Source organism: Bactrocera neohumeralis, chromosome 6 (assembly GCF_024586455.1).
Source record: "Bactrocera neohumeralis isolate Rockhampton chromosome 6, APGP_CSIRO_Bneo_wtdbg2-racon-allhic-juicebox.fasta_v2, whole genome shotgun sequence".
Lineage (NCBI taxonomy): Eukaryota > Metazoa > Arthropoda > Insecta > Diptera > Tephritidae > Bactrocera > Bactrocera neohumeralis.
In genome coordinates, this window is record NC_065923.1 from 32,078,665 (window position 1) to 32,105,052 (window position 26,388).

General features: G+C 33.2%; 2 protein-coding genes across 2 annotated transcripts in view; one reads left to right on the forward strand and one right to left on the reverse strand.

Annotated features, from left to right (window-relative positions):
• The window catches only part of LOC126761350 (transcription initiation factor TFIID subunit 4), a 239,487-nt gene that overhangs the window by 107,421 nt on the left and 105,678 nt on the right, over nt 1-26,388 (forward strand). The window lies entirely within an intron of this gene.
• On the reverse strand, nt 11,799-25,452 carry LOC126761359 (uncharacterized). The gene has a single exon (XM_050477458.1). The coding sequence runs from the start codon at nt 24,735-24,737 to the stop codon at nt 23,970-23,972; it is 768 nt and encodes a 255-aa protein (XP_050333415.1). The 5' UTR covers nt 24,738-25,452; the 3' UTR covers nt 11,799-23,969.

The following is a 26,388-nucleotide window of genomic DNA, read 5'->3' on the forward strand; positions in this document are numbered from 1 at the left end:
TCCACACATAAATCGAATATCTGCACTAAATATATATATTGTCGGACAATGATCCCATACTGCACAATATACTGCACTATGTGATATTTTCGATACACGTAAACTGTTAACATAGCTCAACAACAACAATTTTGTTTTTGTTACCCTGGATATCTTGGCAAAGTTTGATTCTCTCAAGTGTCCAGAAAAATTTATTTATGAAAATTTTGAATGTGCTCTTGTATTTATGATAATACCAATGTAATATTTTGATATCGGCTTCTTAAGAATTTAGTTTTCCAGTCATGATTCTGGGTTCTGTACATCTTTTTCGCGCATTCAAAAATCATATGATCTCCATTGTCAGGTTCATTAACGAAAATATGCAACAAATTACAAATATAAAATTATAATTTGAAGTTTAAAGGATTTACTAACAATTAAATGTGAATGTCCTGTTCTATTCAATGAAAATTTTGCTGTCGTTTCAAAGGTAATTCGCATGGACTACTCAGAAGCAATAATGTCGCCAAATACCCAGATATCGGTATAATGTAACAATGGATGCGATCAAAGGTATTTTCTCTAAACAAATTCAGTTACATATTTAACATGTTACTAACTTAAAATTGGTAAACCAATATCTCAAAGTGTGGAAAATTATTGTTTTGGTGGCATTTGTAGAAAACTTTCGAACTTAGTATTTGAAAGCTGAAAGGAGGAATATTCGATACATGAATTGAGGTAAAGTTTTGTGTTTATGGTCAAAGATGTCTTAGGTAAGCATTATGTACCAAATTATGAAGAAATTTTAAAAAATATGTTTGTTGCAAAGATCAATTATATTTAACATATTAATAATGTGGTTTATTAAACAAAACTACTAATTTCAAGAATACAAAGGAAAAACAATTTATATTAAAATTAATTCAGCTCTATCTTGTCGCACGTCGTACACTTTTTACTCGTCTTGCAGATACTTTTCTTCTTCTCCTTCTGCCTCTTTCGTGCTGCTATATCGTTTCATTCCCACATGTTGGCAAATTATTAGAGTAGTGGAACAAATTTTAGTATCAAATTAGACTATCTCCGCAAATCATCTGCATAAATTTTCGAATAATTTTGGAAATTATAGTGAGGAACAGAAGGAATGGTTCAACCGGAATCTAAAAGTGAAAAAAAATGGTATCAAGATTATTTCCACCTGATAAGTTATAAAAGAAAAGTTCATAAAAGACTTTTTATTGAAGTATAAGACATGTTTTAGATATTTTTTCTCTGTGTTCACTTAACTTTATAGTTATTATTTCAAAATAAACACAGAATATATATAGCTGTTATTTCGTGTCAAGTTTTCTGATTTTTGTAATGTAAAATGAAAATTAAGATTTAATAATAAACGAGAACAAAACTATAAAAATCAGTGATCGCGTCATGAAGCGGAAGCACGCATACATATATCCCAAATCGATCTTATAACAAGGGCAAAAAACCCCCCGTAGAACTGTGTAATGGTTTCCATTGAAACTTTCACAACGAAATCTTGGAAAATATTCAAAATGTGATTTTTGACGCGCTTTGACGTGGTTTTTTCTGCTTCGGCTCACCTTTGCCCTCCGACTTGTAAGCAAAGACCCAAGACTCATCTCCAGTAATAATACGATTCATGATATCTTGGCAATCGAAAAGCATTGTTTCACAGACGTTAAAACGTCGATGTTTTTCGAAAAAAATGTAGTGATTTTGGAAGCATTCGGGCTTTTACTTTTCTTAGGCCCAAATGATCTTTTAAAATGGTTTGCACTGATGCTTCCCATACTACAACGATGCCAGCAAGATCTCTTACTATTAAACGGCGATCCTCAAGCACAAACTCCTTTATTTTATTGACGTGTTGATCATTAGTTGATGTTGTTGGCCGCCCAGGACGTTAGTCGTCGTCAATGCATTCTCGCCGACTCTGAATAATTTGTACCAACCAAAAACACTTGCTCGCGACAAACAATTAACCCCGCAGACCTTTTCCAGAAATTTTGAGTCCGCTCACAAAATTTAATCGAACTTTTTTGTTGAGTAATTTCACTTATGGTACGTGTACTAAGCACTGGTAATTATATTATTTTGATGTGACATTTGGCACAGATGTCATACGAATCTAGGAAAAATCATATTTTGACGAATGAGCGAGTTAATATTTTAACCTTTAACCCCAACCTTATGATTCAGTAAACATTAAAGAAAAATCACCAAAACAACTTTATCTTAGAACAATAGAAGCGCACTATTAGTACAACAAACAATAACAATCCAAATAGTTATTTATTAGTAAACAACCAGCATCTCAATAGTATGAGCAGCGATAAGCATAGCCTATGCGGTGCGCGAATTTTGGTTAGCCGCACTCTTAAATTATAAAAAAATAACTGTACATGCATCAGTTTTGATATTTTTGTTTTTGTAAAGGATAGTTGCTAGGTAATATACATAGAAAGTTAGCATGCATACAAAAACAAGAGCATAACGGTACTAAAATAGCAAATTGTGAATATTGTGAACTTTGGTTAGCCGCAGTCTTATTTTTATCGTTTTTGCGGTAAGTTCTCTGTGTTTTTAATATTTCTTTGGGAATTTTGGTAACATTTACACTTATTTTATTTGATTATATTCAGTTGTCAACAGTGTGATTGAAATGGCTAAACAAAAGTTTTTAAATGATGTGGAAAAGGGCCAAATTCAAATTTTGAAGCAAAATGGCCTTACAACTTACGCATGTCCATAAAGTAGCCAGACTTAAATTTGCGAAGAAGCATATGAGTTGGACTGATTGCTGGCACGATGTTGTTTTTTCTGATGAAAAAAAGTTTAACTTAGACGGACCTGATGGGTTCAGTTATTATTGGCATGATCTGCGCGAAAATAATCCTCCCAGAATGAGCCGTAATTTCGGGGGTGGATCTATGATGGTATGGGGAAGGTTTTCCTACCATGGAAAGCTCAAATTATGTTTTATTACGACGAAAATGGATTCGGAAAAATATATTGAGCTGTTGGATGATGTGCTCATTGAGTATTTGGAGGATAACGTCGAAATTGCGTTTACCTTTCAGCAGGACAATGCCACGTTTCCAAGAAGGCAAAAGCATTTTTTGCCTCGCGCTCTATACCGTTGCTAGAAAGCCTCGAGGTCACTTTATCATTATCGACTGCCGAGTAACAAGTTACCACTTGTATAGTTTAAGTGTAATATATTCAATATTGAAGTTCATGTGTATACGGTAAAATATTATAAAAATAAGGGATCATTCAGAACCAATCTCATTGGCTGACTTAAAATTATATATTTATTTTATTCCTAACGAGTAAATAAATTAACTAGCGCGAAATTGAAATTAAAAAGTCTTACTATTTTTTGCCAATGGCTATTTGTTATAATTGTGGTCAAGTGCTTCCACTTGCTCTGAACTTAAAGTATGTCTTTTAGACGTGTGTTTTTAATGAGGCAAGTCTTTATTTGGAGTTGATCTTTTTTAAACCTGTTACTTGATTTATAATCATTTAGGTTGTCATTTCATAATGAATGGACTTACTCCGGAATAACGGCAGCAAATCGTGCACATTTATTACCCAAATAATAGTTTGGTTCGCGTGACGAACTTTCGGTCAGAGGAAACTCTTGTTCAGCGGATAATCTCACCTTTGATTGATTGGATACATTTAGAAACAAAATTATCGCATTTGGTGTGATAATACTCAAAAATACTTGATTAAGACGACTGATAGAGTCATTGATCCATATTTCATCATAAATGAAGCCGACCATAGTGTTGTAATGGGTAACGGTATAGAGCCACAATTATTGACTTGTGCGTGGCCTCCCAGATCGTGCTATTTAACTCCGCTGAACTATTTTTTTGGTGATTTATGTGAAGTCGTTTTCATATACAGTTAGGCCCGAGACGATTGACGATTTGGAAGATTGTTATTGTGTGACAAACATAGTTGCTGCATAAAGTGGTCGAAATTTGGGTTCACGGTTATAATTTATTCAAGCCAGTTAGGTCAGTTGCCTTTGTAATAAAGCTAAACTCTTCGCCATAATATTAAGTTATATGCGCGTAATTTCTGCTTAAAAACTATATGTATGTCTAAGAAAAGAGCTTTTACTTTCTAAAAAACGTTACCTAAACTGTCATTTCCACATAGCCGAATGGATTTGTATTTAAATAGTTACAACCCTCCAAGAAATGCCAAAATTATTTGAAGTATAACTTTGGTCGCAACAACAACAACTAGAACTTTTTTAACAAATTTGTTGGTTTGGTTCGACAAAGAGCCGTACAAAAGATTTGGTTTCGTCAAGTAGTCAGCTGTCTGCCTCTTCAATATGAATTCAATATTGCAGCACAACTCTCTAAAGATTTGTACAACAAATTGCCCGGTTGTAACGTATTTAAGAAATATCGACAACAGCAATTAAACCGCATACAACGACACCTTAAACGAAGCAACAAATTTAGACAACGATTACTCACCACAAGCGCCTCAAATGTAACACATACAACTTTTGTTTATTGCCTGTTCCTTTGCATGTCAAATTCCTTAGCGTTGCTCTGCATTGCTCCAATTGTTGCAAGCATATTGGTGTTGTTTTTGTTGTTGTAGTTCGTATATGTTTTGGAGCCAACGTGCTTTGCTGACGTGATGTTTGTGCCATTTAAATTGTAACAGATCGCTTTTATTTGTTACTGCCCCTGCGCTGTCACCGCCGCAAATTAGTCATATCGCTGGCAAACAAGCACACACACATACACGCATTTGCATATAAATACATACATACATACATCCATATTCAAGCGACTAGAACGATTGTCTCGCTGACTAGCTGAATGATTGCGAGCGACTGCTGCTCTGGGCAGCCTGCCAAAGTGGCAGCTAATAAAACGGAAGGTGGGATGTCACGGCATTCAAAAATTGGCCACCAAAGAAAATTGAAAACAAAAAAAAAAATGCTTGTATAAAATAAAATGGAAATATGCTGCGTACTTTTAAGTAGAGCCATCTAAACATTATGGCACAGGCAGAATTCGCAGAAATGAAAGCTATAAAACGATATACATTCATATGTAGATATAGTACATACATACATACATACATACATATATGTATAGAATATGTCGTGAAAAAACAACGTATCATCAATAAAACTCGAAAATCGTTGTCAGATATAATAACCAATATATAACCATTTTATAACCAAAACATAAATTCAATATGAGTGTATGATAACCAATATATAACCATTTTATAACCAAAACTCAACATTTGTTTCAATATGAATGGTTTTATTATAACGGTTTTCCTTCGCCTATAAACTTATGAAAAGTGATGTTATGTTATTTTGTATTTTGGGTGACGATATGTATATTTTATTTGTTGTAGTTGTTGACGTAGTCGTTTATATGAGTACAGATTTGTGGCGGGTAATAAGTTATTGACACCTTGTGGTGAATTTTCTATATATTGTATATGTATATGTACATTAGGGTGTTTTTTTAACTTTTAATTTTTTTCAATCCCGTCACGAAATTTCCTTGGAAATACCCTAAAAACAATTCCCTGAAAATTTTAGCCCTTAATATTAACATTAAGAACTCAGAATTGTTCACTCTACAAAAGTGCTCAGTTCAACAAAGTCGTAACTCACACCTGCGAGATAGTACGGGGCTCTAAACTTGATTTTTCCATGAAATTCGCATTTTCTTGTATTTATCTCGTAAATGACAAGAGCTATAGGAAAAATGTAGGAAATTTTATTTGCTACAAAAAAGGTCCGAGGTCAAAATCGCTATCATTAATACTTCTCGAGATATTCGGCTTTTTAAGCAAGGCTTTATAGAATTTTCATAGATGGTATGTAATAAAAAAGATATGAAAATATGAAAATTTTCTATGGAAAATGTTTACATGCCTTGATCCAGTTCTTAATGTTAATATTAAGGGCTAAAATTTTCAGGGAATTTTTTTTAGGGTATTTCCAAGGAAAATTCGTGACGGGATTGAAAAAAATTAATAGTTCAAAAAAGCACCCTAATGTACATATGTGTATACATATTTAAGATTTTTTTATTAGTTTGCCCGCCTATTCTTTGTGTTTTACGTTCACGGCAATTTATGTCTGCCGAACTATTCGCCTTTTCCTGTGTGTTTTTGCAGTATTTATTGCTGTCGTTTTTCACATTTTTCACATCATGCCACTCGAACCTCTACAGCTATATATCGTGCGTGTAGTTTTGAATAATAGAGGCACCATTATGCTGTCACATAAAACAACTGAATTCTATTTATTTTTATGTTTTCCTATTAAAAATCATTTTCACATAATTATTCTTCTGCCAAAAATGTCGGAAAGTGGTGCTGCTTTGACAAACAGAAAATTGTATCATCCCAGAAGGAAGCAAAAATAAATAGGAAATTCAATTGGCCCTAAACGAAACAAGGGTCAAGTGCTTTCTAATGACTATTTTCTGTTGTGTAGACATTTCTTGGTGTATTTATACTTGGGTGGATTTACCAGCGAAGCGATATTTGTAACACCGTCTTATTATGATCGGTAGAGTAACTACCGAAAGCTGCTTAGAAATATTTTTATTTTACTTAAATAGATCAAAATAATATCAAGAACATGTAAGTACACCATTGAATCCCTCTTTCCAATATATTTTAATTTTTTTTTAAACAAGATAATAACTACTCCTAAGGACAATAGAGGATTTTTAACAATAAACACAAGCTAATCTTAATTCAATTATTGTGACAAAGTGACAGGTAAGGCAATATCGACTTGCTATCAGCATTTTTTCACGGCTGGCTCATAAACATAAATTATTGTAAATGCAAAAAAATATTAAAAATTTCAAGTTGGTTAAGAAAAAATTTCAATATTAATATTATATCTTAAATTTTCCTGGCTACTTTAAGCGAATACTTTTAATTAATTTGAGGCACAGATTAAGTGAGCCGTCACTTTATATCCAGTACAACAAACAAATATTTATAAGTAAATATTTTTTTTGTTTTCTAAAATCAACATGAGTATTCTCAAAACAATAGCCATGAAGTTTTAAATTAGTACTTTATTGAAAGACAGAAATCTGTAATAATTACACAGGCCAACATTCAATTTGCTTCTTTGAATTTATCAACTGATTCTAGTTAATTTGGGTGCGCTGAATTCAAATCTGTAATCAGTTTGTCTCTATTAGCCCTAATTTTCATGATATAGCTTTTTTATTTTTTTTTTTCAGGTCATAAGTTAAGTGGAGGGTATAAACCTCTTGTTTCGAAACCTCTTGTTTCGCTGAACTATGTCAATATCGCCGTATATCTCGTACAGCGCATCATTCTTTCGACTGCGCTACTCACCTTTACGCAAAGGACCATAAATCCGACTCATCAGATGATGTTATTGTCCATGACCCATATAGCAGGACGGGAATAATGAGGGACTTGTAGATTTTGATTCGGAAGTGCTTGGATTTTGATTATCACCGTCTCTGTTTGACCATGCAGCTCGTATTATTTGGTCCAGGAATAGATTGAAAAACATGTTAACCAATCTCATAAGGGTCCATCTACTCGAAGGAGTGCCGCTAAAATCACGTGGGAAATTCGAACAATAAATAAAACGGTACAAAAATTGTGTTTTTGGACAGCCATTATTTGTTGAAATTTTTTTTTTTTAATTTTTCCGTAATTTTTTTTGTTTTCAAATTCCTAAGATGGTTGAATTCAATAATTGAGCCCCCCTTCATCAGCTGCTAATGTTTAGAATTTTTAAAATTAATAAATAACTAGTAAAAAATACGGATAGTAAAAATCATGCTACTACATATAGTAGAATACTCTCTTAAGTAATTTGCGTACCTTACCGCTTTTGCGTAAATACGCAAGACATTTTAGAAGGTTTCAATTGGTTAATCTTCAAAATTTTCTTTCATTAAATATTATTGATTAAAAGTACCATGAGACCGTATAGAAGAAAGCGAACAATGGTTCTCTTGTTGAATATGACAATCCAAGCTTAAAAACAACACGCCTAAAATTATGCAATATTAAGTATAAGCCTCAAGTGAATTTTCCTTCGAAGCATTTGATTAGAAACATATTTTCCAGACCGTAAATTAGCACAATAAAAAATACAAATAATCTCACTTACTTATAGGTATCCAATCTATGTATAGGTGTGACGGAGTTGAATTCCATATGCTAATGAAGGAATTAGGGAAAAATAAAAAATTATAGTGTTGACCTTTTAATAAAATTACACCTTTCACTTTTCTACTACGAAAACTTCTTATTATTTAATCTTCTGCTTACTTTCATATACTTTTGTTGTTAACAATAAAATCAAAAATGTGTTTATATATATAATGCAAGTATGTATAAACACTGTTGACTTGTTCTACTCCACCAATAAGATCAATTGGATTACAAAGCCATGAGTTCTATATATATAGTATTGTATATGGTTTCGTTATATGTACATACTATATATAGTATATAATAAATTTTAAATTCAACCGACAGAAGCAACAATTAATCCCTCCCTCCAGTGATTTGTGTGACTTCATTAGCACTTACTACCACTAAACACTTATGTATGTACTTACCTTTTCGATTTTCGGGCAGTCAATAAATATTGCTGATTCATCGATGTGGCTCTGCATTGCAGCAAGTGAAAGGAGCCTAACGGTGCTTAGCGCAGCCTTTAGCAAGGAAAGAGGTCATGTGCCTTGGGTGCGCTCCGAATACGCCGAATAGCTGTCAGCTGCAACCAATAGTGAAAGCAATGCGATTGCCTGCTAAAAATAATGGGCCACTGAGTGCCAAACGTGTCTAATTTGCATATGAGTTGAATTTATTTATAAAACTGCAGGCGCCAATGCACAACGCCACATACTCGCATGTTGCACACGTGAGTGCTGGTGAGCAGCAGCAACTTTATTTAGGAGTGCTTGGATCCGGCAAGGCGTCGCAGTGCCTAATTGTAGCACAGTTATTTTTAGTCCATTTGAAATCGGAACAGATTTGTATGTAAATTTGTATTATTTTACAAAACGTATATATAGTAAGTGATGTTGTTGTGTATGTGTGTGTGAGTTAGGGCAAACTTTTACAATTTTGCATATTAAACTTATTTGGAGGATATTCTGGCATAAGGCATACATAGGTGCAGGGTGTGCAGTGTATCTACACATGTACATATGTACATATATAAATATTTGTACCTAGATGTGTATTCATGTACTTTGCACCATACACACATATGCGAAAGAGTTGTTATCAGGCAGTCCGTTCACGGTATTGTTCCTCGGCAACAATAATTCAGAATTGTTTGCATTTTATTAGCACAAGTTAAAGTGAAAATTGGAGTCGAAATTAAATAAAAAAATCATAAATATTAAAATTAATATAAGAATTAGAACTTAAAAATAATTTAATTAAAAAAATTGTTATTTTTTTTGGTTAAATAAAAATTAAATTTAAGGTAAATTAAATTATCTTTTTTAATTTTTTAATTAAATCCAAGTTTAAAAAAATTAAATTAGTTAAAATTTACTTTAAATTAATTGCAAATTAAATTTTAATTTATAAAATAAAAATTATAGAACTAGTCTAAAAATCTATATGTATAAAATAAAATGAAATGAATAGAAACTAATGAAAGTTAAATTAAGTATTATTGAAAATTAGTTAAATTTGAATTATATCAAATTAAAATAATTTTAAATTTATATTAAGAAATTGAAATTTAAATTAATACTTATTAAAATATAATCAAATGATGTAAAATGAAAAAAAATAAAACAAATTATTAATTAAACTTTCCCTAATTAACTGAAAATTAACATTTAATTGATATATTATAAAATTCATAATAAATTTTGAAATTTATGTGCAAAATAAAATGAAGTGAAAATGTTTAAAGTTAAGTTAAAATTTCCGAATATTTATTACTTTAATCAGATTAAATTAAATTAATTTTTATTATAAATCTAATATAAAAATCTAAAATTAATCGATATAATAAAAGGAAAATAAATAATGCAAGTTAAATTAAATATTATTGAAAATTAATAAATTTCAATTAGAATAAATTAAATTAATTTTTTTAATTTTTTAAATTATGAAAATAAAATTTTTGCTAATATTAATTAAAATAAAATGACAAATGTTTAATGAAATAAAATAAAACAAACTAATTAAAATTAACTTAATTAATTGAAAATTAAAACTTAATTTACATTTATATTATAAAACTAATATCAAATTTTAAGATTTGTGTACAAAATAAAATGAAGTGAAAATATTTAAAGTTAAGTTAAAATTATCGAAATTAATTAATTGTGTCAGGATTAATTTAATTTAATCTCCAAATTATAAAATTGAAATTCAAAATAATAATAAAATTTTAAATTTAAATTTGAAAAATAAAATGAATTAAAAATGAAAATAATTTTAATAATTAAAATTAATAAACTTTAATGGAATTAAAAAAAATTAATTCAAAATTAAATTATAAAATTGAACTCCAATTAATTAAGAATTTAATTGAAGTTTGAAAAATAAAAATAAAAATTAAAATAACTTAAATTTTATTAATTTAAGCGAAATTAAATTAAATCATTTTAATAATTAAATTATAAAATTGAAATTCAAACTAATATTAAAATTTTAAATTTAAATTTGAAAAAATATTAAAATAATTTAAATTTTATTAAATTAAGCAAAATTAAATCAAATTATTTTAGTAATTAAATTATAAAATTAAATTAATTTTGATATTAAAATCTGAAAATTATGTAAATAATAGTATAATTAGAATTCAAATTACAACAATTAAAAAAAATAGTACCTCTTAATGTTTTATTTTAATTTTAACTATTTTGCGACCAATTTATTTTTTAAATTATAATTTTAATTTCAATTTCTTATCCAATAATTTAAACAAAACAAACATTTGTTGGAATGGTTTTAAAAATTCCAGCTTCCTTCAAGGTACACATGTGTTAAGGTCACCTGCTATTTCCGAACGGTCTACCAAATGCCTCAAAACCATATATTTTAATTTTGAACACAAAAAATTCACCATAATTGGCACATCCTTGCCAGTGACACATCCTTGCGCAGACACTTGCTGGCAGGCGCACACTAGTGCACTTACACTAAGCGAACTGGACAATTGCACTTGTCGCTTGCACGCACACACTTCATGCCGCTGTACAGTTACTATAAAAACGTGATTTTTGCTGTTGCAAAACGATATATGGTATATACATAGGTACATATGCGATATATTACTGCAGAAGGCGAAATTTCGTTGCAAGTGTCATTGAGTGTTACTCATTACTCGCATAAAGTCGAAAGGACACACACGTCTCCATTTTGTATATTGCTTAAAGTGCTTTTTGGCGGTCACCACAAGGACTGCTGTTACCAGTGATAGATGTAAACACAGAAACTGCAACCAGAAGTGGCATTTATATGCATGTAAGTAGGTATGTGTTTGTGTGAGAAAGTATATATGCGCGATTGTGTGTGTGTATTTGGCCTGCGGCAGCTGCTGTAGTGCAAGTGCGCCAAGTGGCCGAGTTGGCGTTGGCGTATGCCAGTCCGTCCGTCAACCGTTGTCTTGGCTGCACTTGAAATTTTCGACCGGAAATGAGAAGGAAATTCAGCTAGTAAATGCCTGTCGCAGCACAAGCGCCAACGCTTTTCTCTTAAGTGTACTTTGCACAGAAAAATAATCACAAATTGTCTACCTTTTCCATATTTTTACCGTTATTTTTTTTTTGGTATTTATTTCAATATTTTCGACTTTGTAGTCACTTAACGCATACATTGATAACATAGAGTATATGATATACATAAGTAGATGTGTGCACCGTTACTTTTAGTACCTCTTACGCTAGTATTAAATATGTGTTTGTCTGCGTGCACATGAGTAAAGTAGAGTAAACGTATAATATATATGTATGTATGTATGTGTGTAGATGGCGTTAGCTTAAGTATGAGTTGAACTTTCTAACTCTATGTAAAATGAACTTAGCGCTTCCTTTCGGCTCTAACGTGGAAGTTTCTCGTAAGTATGTTTCTAATTGATATGCATATTTTTACGCTCAAATAGATTTGCCGACGTTGTTACAATAAATATCTAACTTTCGTGCTATATTCTAGAGAACATTTTTCTTAGGTTATGTTTAAGTAAAGACTTAAGTTTTAAGTAATTAATTTTAGATGCTTGTTTTACAAGCAATATTTAGCTTTATGTGAATGCATTAGAGTGTACGTTATTTCCCATGTGGATTTGTAGTTTTGTGCACGCCTCTGGGGCTTCAGTTTGGGCTCCAAACAAAGGACTCAACGTTAACAACTTTTTCCTTTTTTTCAATTACAAACGTGTCCAAATCAATTTACTTTTCCCTAGTTATTTACATGGAATTTTTGATCCTACAATTAATTTTTTTATCTCCAAAGCAAATAAGATTTAACTCAATTTTCAATAGGAACACTACAAAAGTAGACCGATAGGGACGACAAAAGACGCCATATATTTTTCCGCTCTTTTGACATTTCTCTTCAGTAAGGTTTTCCAATTCATTATGGATAGATACTCGTATACGATCCAACAACGGTTCGAAATTATTAAAATTTACTATCGAAATTCGGAGTCAGTGGCCTCAACTTTAAGAATGCTACGTTCAATTTATAGTCATTATAATTGTCCTGTCAGATCAAAAATTGAGCGTCAAGTGGAAAAATTATTCCACAATTCCACAGGCATCGACAAAACGTTCCAGTTCCAGTGAAACAAAGAAGTGGCCGTAGTGTCGAGAATATTGCTGCTGCTAGCGCATCAATTGAAGAAGACTCAAATCTGTCTCTCACACATCGTTCTCAAGTGTTGGGCAACTCTGTGACGTCGAGGTGGCGAATTTTGCGAATAGATCTTGGCTCACATGCTTACAAGATGAAATTGACGCAAGAACTGAAGCCGCTTGACTACGGAATTGGATGATATGGACTTGGACAATATGTTGTACCAATGGGCCGGCGCCACAAGCCACACAGCGAATGTCAAAATCGATTTATTGAAAACAAGTTTGGTGAACGTGTTATCTCACGAAATGATTGGCCGCTTCGGTCGTGCGATTTGTCGGCGTTAGACTATTTCCTGTGAGACTACGTCAAGTCTATGGTCCATGCCAACAAGCCATCGGCGATTGATAAACCGCGTATGAATGTCGAACGTGAAATTGCAGCATTGTCGGCCGATTTATGCTTGAAAACCATCGAAAATGGCATTGAATGTACTTTTGTAGCGTTCTTAATGAAAAGCTCGTTATGTAGCAAAAAATGTTCATATTCCACTCTCAGATATAACCAATATATAACCAATAAATAGCCCATATATAACCTATATATAACAAATTTGTAACCAATATATAACAACTTTATAACCAATATATAACCAATTTGTAACCAATATATAACAATTTTATAACCAGTATATAACCAATTTGTAACCAATATATAACCTTTATAACTAATATATAACCATTTCATACTAAAAATTTTGTTTCAATATAAGTTTTTTCTATTATATCGTTTTTCCTTCGCCTGTAAGCTTATGAAAAGTGATATTACGTTATTTTGTATTTTAGTTGACAATATACAACTTTGAAAGGTTGATATACAAATACACAACATACGGCTCTACAAATATATTATAGATTTTTTGCATAAAAACATTTCATTAAAAGTTATACGCAGTTGAAGTTATGCATTTATAGAGTGCACCATGTCGTATGAGCAACGTAGCCTGTAAAAATCACTTGTATGAACGCGCCTTGGATTCATTGAGGAAAGCTCCTGCCTTTGCCAACTCGTCTGCTTTTTCGTTACCGAAAATGTTCCTGTGGCCGGGAACCCAGATCAAGTTTAGCTGGAGCTTGTCTTTTATTGAGCTTAGTGCTCTCTTGCAGTTGTGAACTATACTGGAATTTGTCATGGGATTTGATGTATAACTTTAACCGTATATAACTCTAAAAGCAGTAGTTTTATGGAAAAAATTATTAAGAGCTTTTTTGTAGAGCGGACAATTTTTTGTTAAAATATCACTACTTTAAAGTTGTAGAGTCACAAAATTTACTATACTCAAGGCAAAAATTGAAATAATTTAAACACAAAGATTTGCATTCTTGTTCAAGGCCAAAATTGAAACTTCAGCTGACGTTTGCAAAACCAAAAATTAACTTCGGAAAAAAACGTATACCCCAATGTATGTTATACAATATTTATGTATTACTTACATATACGCTTGTGTTTAGTTAAACACTACGAATCAAAAATCCTAATGTTGGCAAGTACTCTACACCGATTACTTTGTTTACACATACCATCTAGCACAATATCTGCAACACTGCAATATTTAAATCAATATTTCTATACTTTCATTAGAGTATACTCAAGTTAGTATGTATGCGTGTATATGTTGAGCTTAATAAACTATTTGGAAAATCGACTGCTATCGTAAGTTGCTAACGCATCAATTTATTTTTTGTTTTTCTTTTGTAAAGAGTAAAACCGTTACATAAACACATACATATCGCTATACAAATGTGATTAAATATTTAGAATGCACTTTAGAATACTAAAATGAAGTTTTACTTTATAGACACTTGTTAATGTTCTTAATTCATATATATATATATATATATATGTTGGTAAGTATATATTTACTAAATTATGCACTAAAATATTTATGCTACGCTGCAATTAAATTTTACTAAAAACTAAAATTTCTATTATTAACAATCGATATTTTATTTACTAAGATTTGTTAACAATGTTTCAAGAAAACTATTCTTCTTATGATTCTTCATTTTTGTTTCAATAAAAGATTTTTTTTTAATTTATTTTTTTTTTATTTTCATTTCATGTATGTTTATATATCTGGATGGTCTTTCTGTGCGGTGTATATGTTAGATGTCTTAAGATGATATGAGATATGAGAGATATGAGTGGCTTTATCACCAATAACAATCGTTTTCTTGTGATATTTTGAACTAATTAACATATTAAGTTATTCGCCGTTTTTTCATATAAAATTTCTAGGTAAACACAAATATTTGCACGCAGATTATTACAAATTTTATAAAAAGTAATTTGATAATAAAATATATATAGGTCATTCCATCCAAAATTTACATTCAAATATTTTTTTGGTTAGGAAATTTTTTTTTTTTGTATTCTTTGAGACAAATTATTGGACCGTATTTTTATATGAAAACTTTAGAGGTTATGACTTTTCAACGTTTCGACGTTGAAAAAAAAAAATCGTTTTGTGTATCCGGAGAAAAGTATATTTTTGTAAAAATAATCAGCTGTCCAAATGTTTACAATTTTTTACAAATTTGATACAAACGTTGAATTCATTAGACACTTTTTTTTAAAGAAAAGGAACACTTTTATAAAAAAATATTTTTTTTTTCAATTTGAAACTATTTTCATTTAGTTTTTGACTTTTTTTTGGAAAATGTACATTAAACTCTCAGTCACAACTGTGCAAATTTGTGAATAGGCCGTTAAGAACTCCGTCCAAAATACATTTTTTTCTTCGAAAAACTTAAAAAATAATATTTTTAATAAAACCACAAGCCAAGTATTCTGTTTTATTAGAACCACACCAACTTAAAATGTGAAAAAGATGTATTTTCTTCTACTTTATTGGCGTAGAGCGATGAATACCTATATGAATATATCTTGGAATGTAATGGTTTTCTTATATTCCTCATCTGTGGGCTTCCTTATATGCTGTTTTTCCTAATTTACTATATTACTCTATGGTATTATCTTTTAAATATTTGCTTAATATATTTTCAAAAAATTCTGTTAACGTTAACGTTTCATATGAAACTTATTACAACACAAACAACCTCAACATCAGTTGTCATTACACATAAAATGTAACTTAGGGTGAGCCATAAGCCACACTAACAAGTTTATATAGGTTAAGCTATCGAGTTTCTGGCGTTAAAAATAACCTACGTGCGAAAAAAAAATATTACTGTAAAAAAAATTTAGCTAAATTTTGATAGGTGTCGAGTTTTCCAAATAAATAACAAGTCAATTGAAAAGTCCCCGATCTACGCTACTTGAAAGAAAAATTAACCCCCAGAAAAATTAACCATCAAGGATTCGTATGCCAATTTTAGACGTGGTGAAATGAGCACCAAAGACGGTGTTCGAAGTGAACGCCCGAAAGAAGTTGTTACCGACGAAAGCATCAAAAAAATTCACAAAATAATTTTGAATGACCGTAAAGTGAAGTTATTCGAGGAAATAGGCACTCTAAAGATAACAACTAAACATATGTATATAGCATATCATTCACGAATATTTGGGTATGAGAAAGCTCTGTGAAAAGTCGGTGCACCGCAAGCTCTCTTTTAATTAAAAACAACAACGAGTTGATGATTCAGAACAGTATTTGGAGATGTTCAAACGTAATAAACCCGAGTTTTTCCGTCGATATGTGACAACGGATGAAACATGGCACGATCATTTCCCTCAGAAGTGCAATTGACAGTCATTCGAATGAACTGTATACGAAGAACACCGCTCAAAAGCATGAAAAAACGCAACAGTCAGCTGGCGAGATTATAATGTCTATATATTGGGATGCGCAGGGCATAATTTTTATTGACTACCTTGAAAAATTTAGATACATCAACAGCGGCTATTATATAGCGTTATTGGACCATACGAATGGCGAAATCGACGAAAATTGGCAACATTTGAAAAAAAAGAAAGTGATGTTTCACTAAAAAAATTCACCGTGTCATAAGTCAGAGAAAACGATAGCTGAAATCCATGTATTGGGGGCTTCGAATAGCTTCCACATCCACCGTATTCTCCAGATCTGGCTTCTAGCGACTATTTTATATTCTCAGATCTCAAAAGAATGCTCGCTGTGAAGAAATTTTCATGAAGCGGTGCGATCGCCGAAACTGAGGCCTATTACGAAGCAAAGAGCAAATCGTACAACAAAAATGGTATCGAAAAGTTTAAGGGTCGCTACAATCAGCGTATCACCCTTAAAGGAAACTATGTTGAATAAAAAAAACGAGTTTTGCCAAAGAAACGTGTTCAACGATGGTAGGCCGTGGACTTTTCAAATGCCTGTTACATGGCTCAGTCGACTTAGCTCGCCATTCCGATCATTCATATATGTATATGTTCTTTATAGGATCTCCGACGTTTCCTTTTAGATGTTAATCCAAAAACAATAAAAAAAATCTTATATTTCTGTTCTTCATTTTAAATCAAAAGTATTGTAATTGTCTTTTAGCGAAAAAGTGTCTGACATCTTTTGTCAAGTTGTGTTTATTTGTTGTAGTTTCGTTTTCATCAAATTTGCTCCCTCAATTTGATCTTTTAATTGAGTTTCTGGCTCACCCTAATGTACAGCCATATACATATATATCATATATATGTCTATTTTTTTACATATGCCGCATTATTATTAATTTCTCGCTGACGCAAAAGTATTTTTTAGTATTTCCTTGCAAAATATAATATTTATATTCACTTTACTAATTGCTGTAATGCCATTTTGTCAAAAGGAATTCCTGGCAAATCCTGTCAAACATTGTATTGCCTATGTTTACTTCATTATTATTACTTATTAATATTTTTTGGTATATTCTGTCATTATTTTGTTTTGTGTTTTTCTCTCTTTGCGCTTTGCGCTTTGCTTCACTTTGTTTCGCCATAAATCCACTTTATTTGCTTAAATATTTCAATAGGCTCCGAAGCATTTTCCCTAACATTATCTGCATTGCTTTTATTACTTGTTTACATTTGTTTTTTTTCTCTGTTTTTCTGCTTTTTATTACGTTTTGTCTCATTTACCATAACTGTGTGTTTTTGCTGCCGTGATAAGCCGGCTTTAAGCGCTTTTGTTTTGGTTTTCCACTGACTTGTTTGCCTGAAAGCCTTCACTGCTAGTATGGGTGACTAACTGTATTACATGTATATGTGTATGTGTTTACACTCTGTATAAATGTGAGTGGCGTGCTTCTTGGCTTTTTGATATAAATATATGACTTGTCGGCATTTGATTTTGCTTTTGCTTTTGTTTTTGTTGTTGTTAGTTATTGCTTTGCAATTTCACTTTGATTTAGTCTATTTACTTAATTCACTTTATTTAGAGCATTTATTTATTATGCATTGCCTCAGTTCATAAATTACTAACATGCATATGTGCATGCATGTGTATGCGTGTATATGTGTGTGTTTGTTTACAAAATAGTGACATCGATTCCATGTCACCACAACGCGCTCGATTGCATTCCGTTTGATTCGCTCGCTTGAGTTGCAGCGCTTGACTGCATGCGCAAATAAAAACAACAACAAATGTAATATTTTTAAAATCCATACATACATACATACATATGTGTGTTTGTGCATGCATGAACGTAAAAATTTTCGCTTGAGTGCACGAAATTGATTTCGTCAAATCGCAATTTCGCTGCCATTAAATCAAACAAATGTCAAACGTTGTAAGGCTTTCGCCTTAATGACTCTCTGACTGTCTAATAGCGGAGCTTTTCAGTTGAAACACCACTTGGCGCTACTTTTTGCACAATAGTTGTATTTGTTGTTGTTTTTGCACAACTGTTAAAGATTGCGTCGTCTTGCAACGAGTCATGCGATTACCGCTACAATTACCGTTACAGCATTATTCGTTGCATACAATTACACATATAAACACATACACACTAATATACATATATACAATTATATATATAAATACAAATATATATACATATATAATAACACATACATATACAATTACACATACATATGAACATAACATGTCTACGAATCCTTTAAAGGGAACAAGGTTGGCGGCTCATGCCTTGCCTTCAACTGCCTTTCTAAATACACATCCTTGCTCCCGCCTTTCCCTCAAAGCAATGCAATGTGCCAGTTAGATCTTCATTGTTTAAATCCTTTTGTCTATATATAATATACATATATATTTCTTTGCAATTGCACATGCATATACACCGTTATGTCTGCTGTCCTTTGCAGATTCAAGCTTAATATTAATGCTCGCTTACATTGACCCTAATTTCTAAGCATTTCAACTACTGCAACGCTTTGATTACATATACATACATATATATGTACTTATATGCTGTCATTATTTTATTTGCTTATTTATACATATAAGAATTAATATTTATTTTTTTCATTGAGTGCACTTAAACTTGACTTTGCGCCTTAAATCTACGACGCAATTGTTTGCTCTAAATTCTCTTATTTGTTGGTATAAAAACACATGTATCTGGTTCTTGGTATAAAAGAAGGTACAAAAATTATCTTTTTTATTGTAATTATTTTATTTTTATTTAGTTGTTTTATGTATTAAAAACTGTAGCATGTCAAATATGCATATCTCGGTTTATTATTTAACTGGCATTTCATTATTTTTTCTTGTTACTTCAAGCGGTTAACCATAAATACTATAAGAAAAGAAAAGCGAAGTGCACAATAATTGAGACATAATACGCCGAAGTCTTCTCCGTTGCTTATATGAGTTCAAATTATAAATTAATAACAATAACAACAACAACACGATTTGCTGAAAAATTATGTTTCGTGGTCGTAGTAAACAATACACAGGAAATTTCTTTCAAACATCACTTCTTGTTACCCGCACACAGCATCGCAAATTCTTTAAAGCATTAATACTGTAATAAAATGTTTGAAGTCAATCAAATTTTGAAAAACCAAATACATCCTTCTAGATACATATATCGACATAGCATAATTTAAGCTCCATGACTCAGAAACTAATCTTCGGAAAGCCTTGTAAATTAGAGCATTATGGAATTGTTGCTTCGAAGATCTAATACAGTCCTGCGATAACGACGCGTATTATAATGATCGTAATTGCCTTATAAATTGAATTCTTATATAAGTTTTGCTTCGAAGATCTAATAGTACAGTGGTGCTATAATCAAGTACGAAATGGTATTACTGAGAACCATAAAACCTTTCATAAGTAGTATATCAGGCGTGAAAATTCATAAATAAACTCTTATGCTTTCGGCTTGGGTGCAGTTCACTATTTAAGGTAAATTAGACCCTGAAGCATTACTTAATCTAATCATATTGAGACTGATATAAACAAGTTCGACAAAAAAAGAAGTTAAACAAATAATTGCTCTCGGAATCGTCTTAGTAAGAAGCCAGACAGCGATTTTTTTTTCCAGAAATTGAGATCTTTAAAAAGATTGAGAAAAAAATACATATCTGATTTGACGAATGAACTCTGAAAAGCTTGATATTTTTAGCTATAGATCTTGGATGACTTTATTCAAACAGTTTATAAGTAAAAATATCAATCAATATAAAAATGACCTTAAACACTCATTTGAAATGCTAATTGACCGGGCAAAACGCTGTATCGAAGCACAAAGAAACTACTTTGAATAAAAAGATATAACTTTTGAAAAATATTATTTTTTTGTTGTTTTTTTTAACAGTCCTGTTTCTTTTGCGACAGACCTTGTAGATTTAAACACATACGAACATGTTTATATGCGCCACATATGTATATTTGTGGTCTAAGCTCCTAACAATTCAGTATTCGTCGACCTAAATTAACAAAAATTATGATAAAAATTAGTATGATTTTTCTCTAATACCAAACTTCACTTATATGCGGTTGAAATTTCCAGTCTGATGAAAATTCATTTAACGAGTACGACACGAATAAATACACAAGCATAAGTGTGGAAGAACTCATCCCTGTAAATGCGATGTGGCATACGACAGCTCTGGGTCTATGTATTTAATTACCAACTTAATGGAAAACAATTAAGGCGACAATAGCAATATTATTCTAATAAGAATGAAGCTGCAAAAATTATTTTACATTTAAAAAATATATTTGTATATTCAAGAATACATATGTCAAAATCAAAAGTATGGTAAAAAGCAAAAAATATATCGTTTCGGATAAATATTGTATTTTCAAAGAACTCAGAAAAAAATGGAGCTTATAAATTTAGAACAATATTTATTCCATATAGAAATATCAGGTTATCCAGCTAATATACTTTTAAACAGTTTGTATGGTAGCTACATAAGTGCTAAAGTGATTCGATTTGAACAATTTTCGTAGATTGCATCATACCAAACATCGGCGAGATATCTCGCCGACTTCCGATCGATCAGTTTGGATGGTCGAAAAAACTCTCTAATAGACTTATCAGCATGAAGTACATTACAAAAGAAAATCCTTCTAATAACGACACAAAGAGGCTGAAGAGGCTGAACTCATACAAGTCACTTATTATTGAAAAAACTGGAAATTTTGCCTTAGAATTCTCTAAGGAAAATAAAGAAAGGATTTTTTAGAAAAAATATTTTCTTTACCAAATTTATGGCAGCACTGAAAGATAAAAAGTTTTGAAAAAACTAACGAAGGGCTTAATCCAATGAGCATGGTTTGATTTGTTTGAAATGGAGCGCCAAACGGCCGCATTTAGGCCATCAACAGGCCCATTGTACACTGGGATGGTAACCAAATTAAGCCTTATCCTGCAACTCAGTGGATTTGCTGGATATTGTTCCAGCGTTTCATTATCTTCCGCGCATGTTCTGCGACTTTTTCCATTTTCCGAAGGTTGGAACTTAAGGATATGTGCCCTAAGATGAAACTCCAAAATGTTATTGAGTTCTCTTTCCTTTGGGAGCCATTTCTTCAACATAACGCTTCTAATTTCCTTATTTTCCTATATGAAGGTGTACACAGTTTATATTAACCGATTTACCTGCTATTATTGGCTGCTTGCATAACGTAAAAATATGAGACTTAGTATTGACGCTGCGGATAGCCTAGCCATCCTCAAAGAACATACTTAGTATATCATAAACTGTAAAGCAACATGGGGAGGCGTAATGGTTGAAAGAGATGCTACGACCTATAAAATAGGAAGGCTAGCCTTCTTAAGAATAATACGAATTAAAAGCCGGAAGATAATTTGAAAACTTCACTAGGGATCTCGTTACCAAGGCGACAAGTTATTGCTCCAACAAGCATTGGACAAATTATTACGGATTGGCTGCTTTATTATTCTCCCAGACAACTAAACACATCAAACCAAAAACTAGCTTACATTACAAAAAAGGCACCCGGAAATAGTAATTAAATTCCTCGGGTAAATGATATTTAAAAAAAATTGTATTTTGCTAAGTTGGTAGGGCTGTCCTTTTTACGGCAGCTGCTTAAGTCAGTCGAGAGATCGTTGAAGACATGCCTCGTCCCGGACGGTCTTCTACCTCGTCAACTGATGAATATAATAAAAAAGTAGAGAATATCGTGCGTTGGAATCGTCAGACAAGTGTTAGAGAGATGGCAAGAGAGCTCGACATCTCTCACGAGTCCGTTCGAATGATTTTGGTGCATATTCTAGGTATGAAACGCATTCTTGCTCGACTCGTCCTGATAAAGCTGAACTTTTTTCAAAAAGGGTACCGTTAACTGCTCTCTGTGGACATGCTTTATTGTGCGAATTCCGAAATTAAGAGTTTCACATGACTGTTGACTTAATCATCGCAATGGAACCCGATTTCAGTCGATCGAAGAGATAAAACAAAATTCACTAAAGGAGCTTAAGGCAATCCCGAAAAATCGTTGGAATAAGTGTATTACATTTGGTGGAGGTTACTTTAAACGACAAAAAAATATTGATGAAGAATTGAATATTTTGCGTTCTATTGCACAATGCATAAGAGCTCTTCAAACTTTCAACTGTTCATGGTTTGGTACGCACAAAACTTCATTGGAAATATATTTATTAAAGAAAAAACGAAAAAGAAATAAATAAAGTTTAAATGCCACCAAATTGTATTTCAAAAATTTGTGTCATAGTTCACCAAAACACCGCCTCACCGATAACACACGCATTAGATATAACTGAAAATGTGCAACGGATGTCTTTTGCAAACATTCTTCAGAGTTACTGCCACTAAGAACTCTTACAAATATATACGCTAAGCATTTGCGGCTTGAAATCTTGAAATTTACGAGACTTACGAAAAAACCGCTGAGCCAATGGCTAACTGTTAATTTGCTGCTGCCAATATGGATTTTTTCTACACTACGAAACTAACATTTAGGCACCAATTGAATATTTTGCTTCCACATTCATTTAACATGCATTACCGTTATAGTTACTGTTATGTTTATGTTTGGTTCATTTTTTGATTTAACATAAGTTCATTTGTTTTTTAATAATTGCACTTACAGCTAGTTTTATTTTCATTTTTTATTTACTATATGGGAGTATACATATGTCTGTATGTGTGTCAAGTACAGGCTTATACGTATGTATGGCTTGCAAATTTTATAAATTACTTGCGTCTGCATGTTACACTTTCATTACAAATGTATGGAAATCGCCTTTTTGCACGTTGTTACTACGCATTTCCTACGCCAACAAGAGCGGCAACAACGCTTTGTTGCAATAATCCCACAAGGCGCGCCAGCAACTCGAAGTCCTTGCAGTTTACCCTTGACAGCTTCGCCAACTCATTGCCAAACAAAGTGTGAAAGTACAGCAGCTTGTTGTTGCCGCTATGTATTGTTGTTGTGCTGCATTACAACCGCCTGACTGCGTAAATCGGCAGTCGTCTAACGCCAATCGTCAATCTCGCCACATTCGCCTCGCCTTCACCTGACCTCAGCTGCCATTACTTCATTGACTTTCAAGCTCACCGCAGCAAGTGCTGCGCCAACAACCCAACCAAGCCCCGCAACTGCGTCTCGCCACAGCGCCCTCCTGCACATCCTCCACCCCCCAACAACACATTCAGAAACAATGACTGCGACGCTTCGTAACCGTGTCCTACGATGATTTCTTGCCGCTACCGCTGCCGCCGCTGATGCCCGCACCTTTGGGTGTGCGCGACTTTTTCACCAGGAAGCACGTCAAAAACTCAATGGATGATGTGGGCTTCTGCAAACTCTCGTCCGACGACGAGTTGGCGCCCTCCATGCACTTGGCATGCAAACGATAGCCGCCTTCAGCGGATTTCCCTTTGGCCGCCAAGGCGCCGGATGTCGGTTCGTCACCACGTCGATAGTAATTCTTGCAACACTTCTTCGACAAATTATACATTTGCACCGTATTGTCGATGCTGTCAGCTTCATTGCGCTTACCAACGCTGCCGCCCTTACCATTGCCATCTTCATCATTGGAATTCAGCAGCGACGTATACTTTTGGCGACTGGCGGCCGAAGTGCTTGCGCCGCTGCCATAGCGCTCGGTGTACGCATTATCTGTGCCCATACCACCGGCGCCAGCATCCAGCGCACCACCAGCACCACTGCGTCCACCGCCATTGCCAGCCTCATCGGTGGCGTCCGTTTCGTCGCCCTCCGCTGTGGCGGTTAGATTGTTTTGTGTTTCGAAGACGAATTTGTGTGAGCGACAGCGTTGCGAACGCTCGTGCTCCATCCAGTCGGTGCTGGCGGGCAAGGACAATTGTATGGTGGGCGTGCGATAGTATTGGCGATGCGGATGGAAGCCCAGCCCGAAGTCGTCCATGTACGACTGTGAGTTGAGGTTATCGAGCTCATCGGCGACGCTCAACAAAAACGGAAGTGTTGACATTTTTAAGCGTCGGTTGTTATCGTCGCTGCCGTCGTTGTTGCCTGCGTTGTGGTTGTAGGCGCCTTTCCTGCTGCTTATGGTGTGGCTGGCTGTGCTGCCGCTGCCGCTGTCGCCACAATAGTTGCGTTAACAATGATTCTGCTGTCCGTAATGTTTACGTTGCCTTTCAAATATTTACTTGCGAAAGTAGTGCGTTTACAAAACCATCAAATACACACACACAACCGCTAAGCATAAGAAAAAGGTTTCACGGCAGAGGTGTTTGTAAGCTCCAGCGCTTACTAAGTGGCAACGCTTTCTACTTCTCAAACGCTACCTAAAACTATTCTATGCATTTCAAATATGTTGCTTTGTAGATTTTCGCGACTTTTTTTCTGTCGAAGCCACAAAATATTGTCTGTATCTGGAGTCAAATTTGCCGTGTTTTAATTTTGCACCACATTTGTTATTGTTATTGCCTTTATTTGCACAACAAGCCCGTTGTTTACACCACTAACACGTAACTATTTTATTTTATTTCGCACTTTGTTTAACTTTATAACTTAATTTTTTCAGAAGCACTTTACTTCAGCTACTTTGCCTTGATGCTCCCAATTTGCGCTCTCGGCCTGCACTTCTGCTTGCTTGCTTGCAGCAAGTGCTGTTTGCCCTAGTGCGTTGTTGTTGAACTGTTATTGGACCGTTTGTTCTACCCGCTGTTGCGAACTGCTCTCGTTCGTTGGTTGCCACAAACTGAAACTTGCCACAAATTGCTGGCTTGGGAAAATGTGCATGCGACACACGAAACTCCTTCGTGAGTCCACGATAAACTTAGACACATATCAAACGCGCGTGTGTGTTTGTGGCGTGTTCGCTTGGCATTGCGGATATTCCTGTGAGGCAACAGCAGTTGCAACAACAGTTAGTTGCCTATGTCGATAACAATAAGAGAACAGAGAGCACAAACGCCAAACACAGCACAATAACAATGAAATATGTATTAGAGTATAGCCAAAGATATTATAGGATGTGCTATGATTGTCTTCTGTTTTGGAAAACTTATATTTTATATATGTTTTGAAGAACTAAAATTATTGTTGCTCTAATGCTAAGTTAGGCACTCAAAAGGAAGTCTCATGTAGACTCGTGTGCTAAAATATCATATAGTATATATATAAGAATTTCTAGCTAGAATCAGAACCTAGCTAATATATAAACTAAATGACTCTAATAATACAAAAGGCTTAACAATCAAGTATTTCATCATTCACCTCACAAAACACATTACACTCACAATCTATAAAAGGCATCTCTGGAAGGTTTCAAAACCAGCCCTTAACGTAAGCTTCAACTAGTCTTCAGTCAGGCTGTCCATACCACTATTATTTGAGAGGCTTTAACTATAACTAGTTTAAAAAAATCATGCGATTGCAAACAAAGAAGCTCTTTGCAGAACCATCTACTAAATAAAAAAGTATTCGAAGCATTTGTAAATTGCCCATTTAAAATCTGGTTTCTTTCTTTATGGTTAAAGCTTATAAGCTAAATGTTTGACACATTGGAAAAGAGTTATCTTTCGAAAGTTTAGTTATTCTTGTCACCATAATAACATTCCCTCTCTAATCCATTAATAACATACTTCGTAATACATTCCCTCCTCAATCCATAAAAA

Bases quoted from the DNA above. Each gene is read 5' to 3' on its own strand.
- LOC126761359 (XM_050477458.1), bottom strand. From the start codon at position 24,737: ATGTCAACACTTCCGTTTTTGTTGAGCGTCGCCGATGAGCTCGATAAC.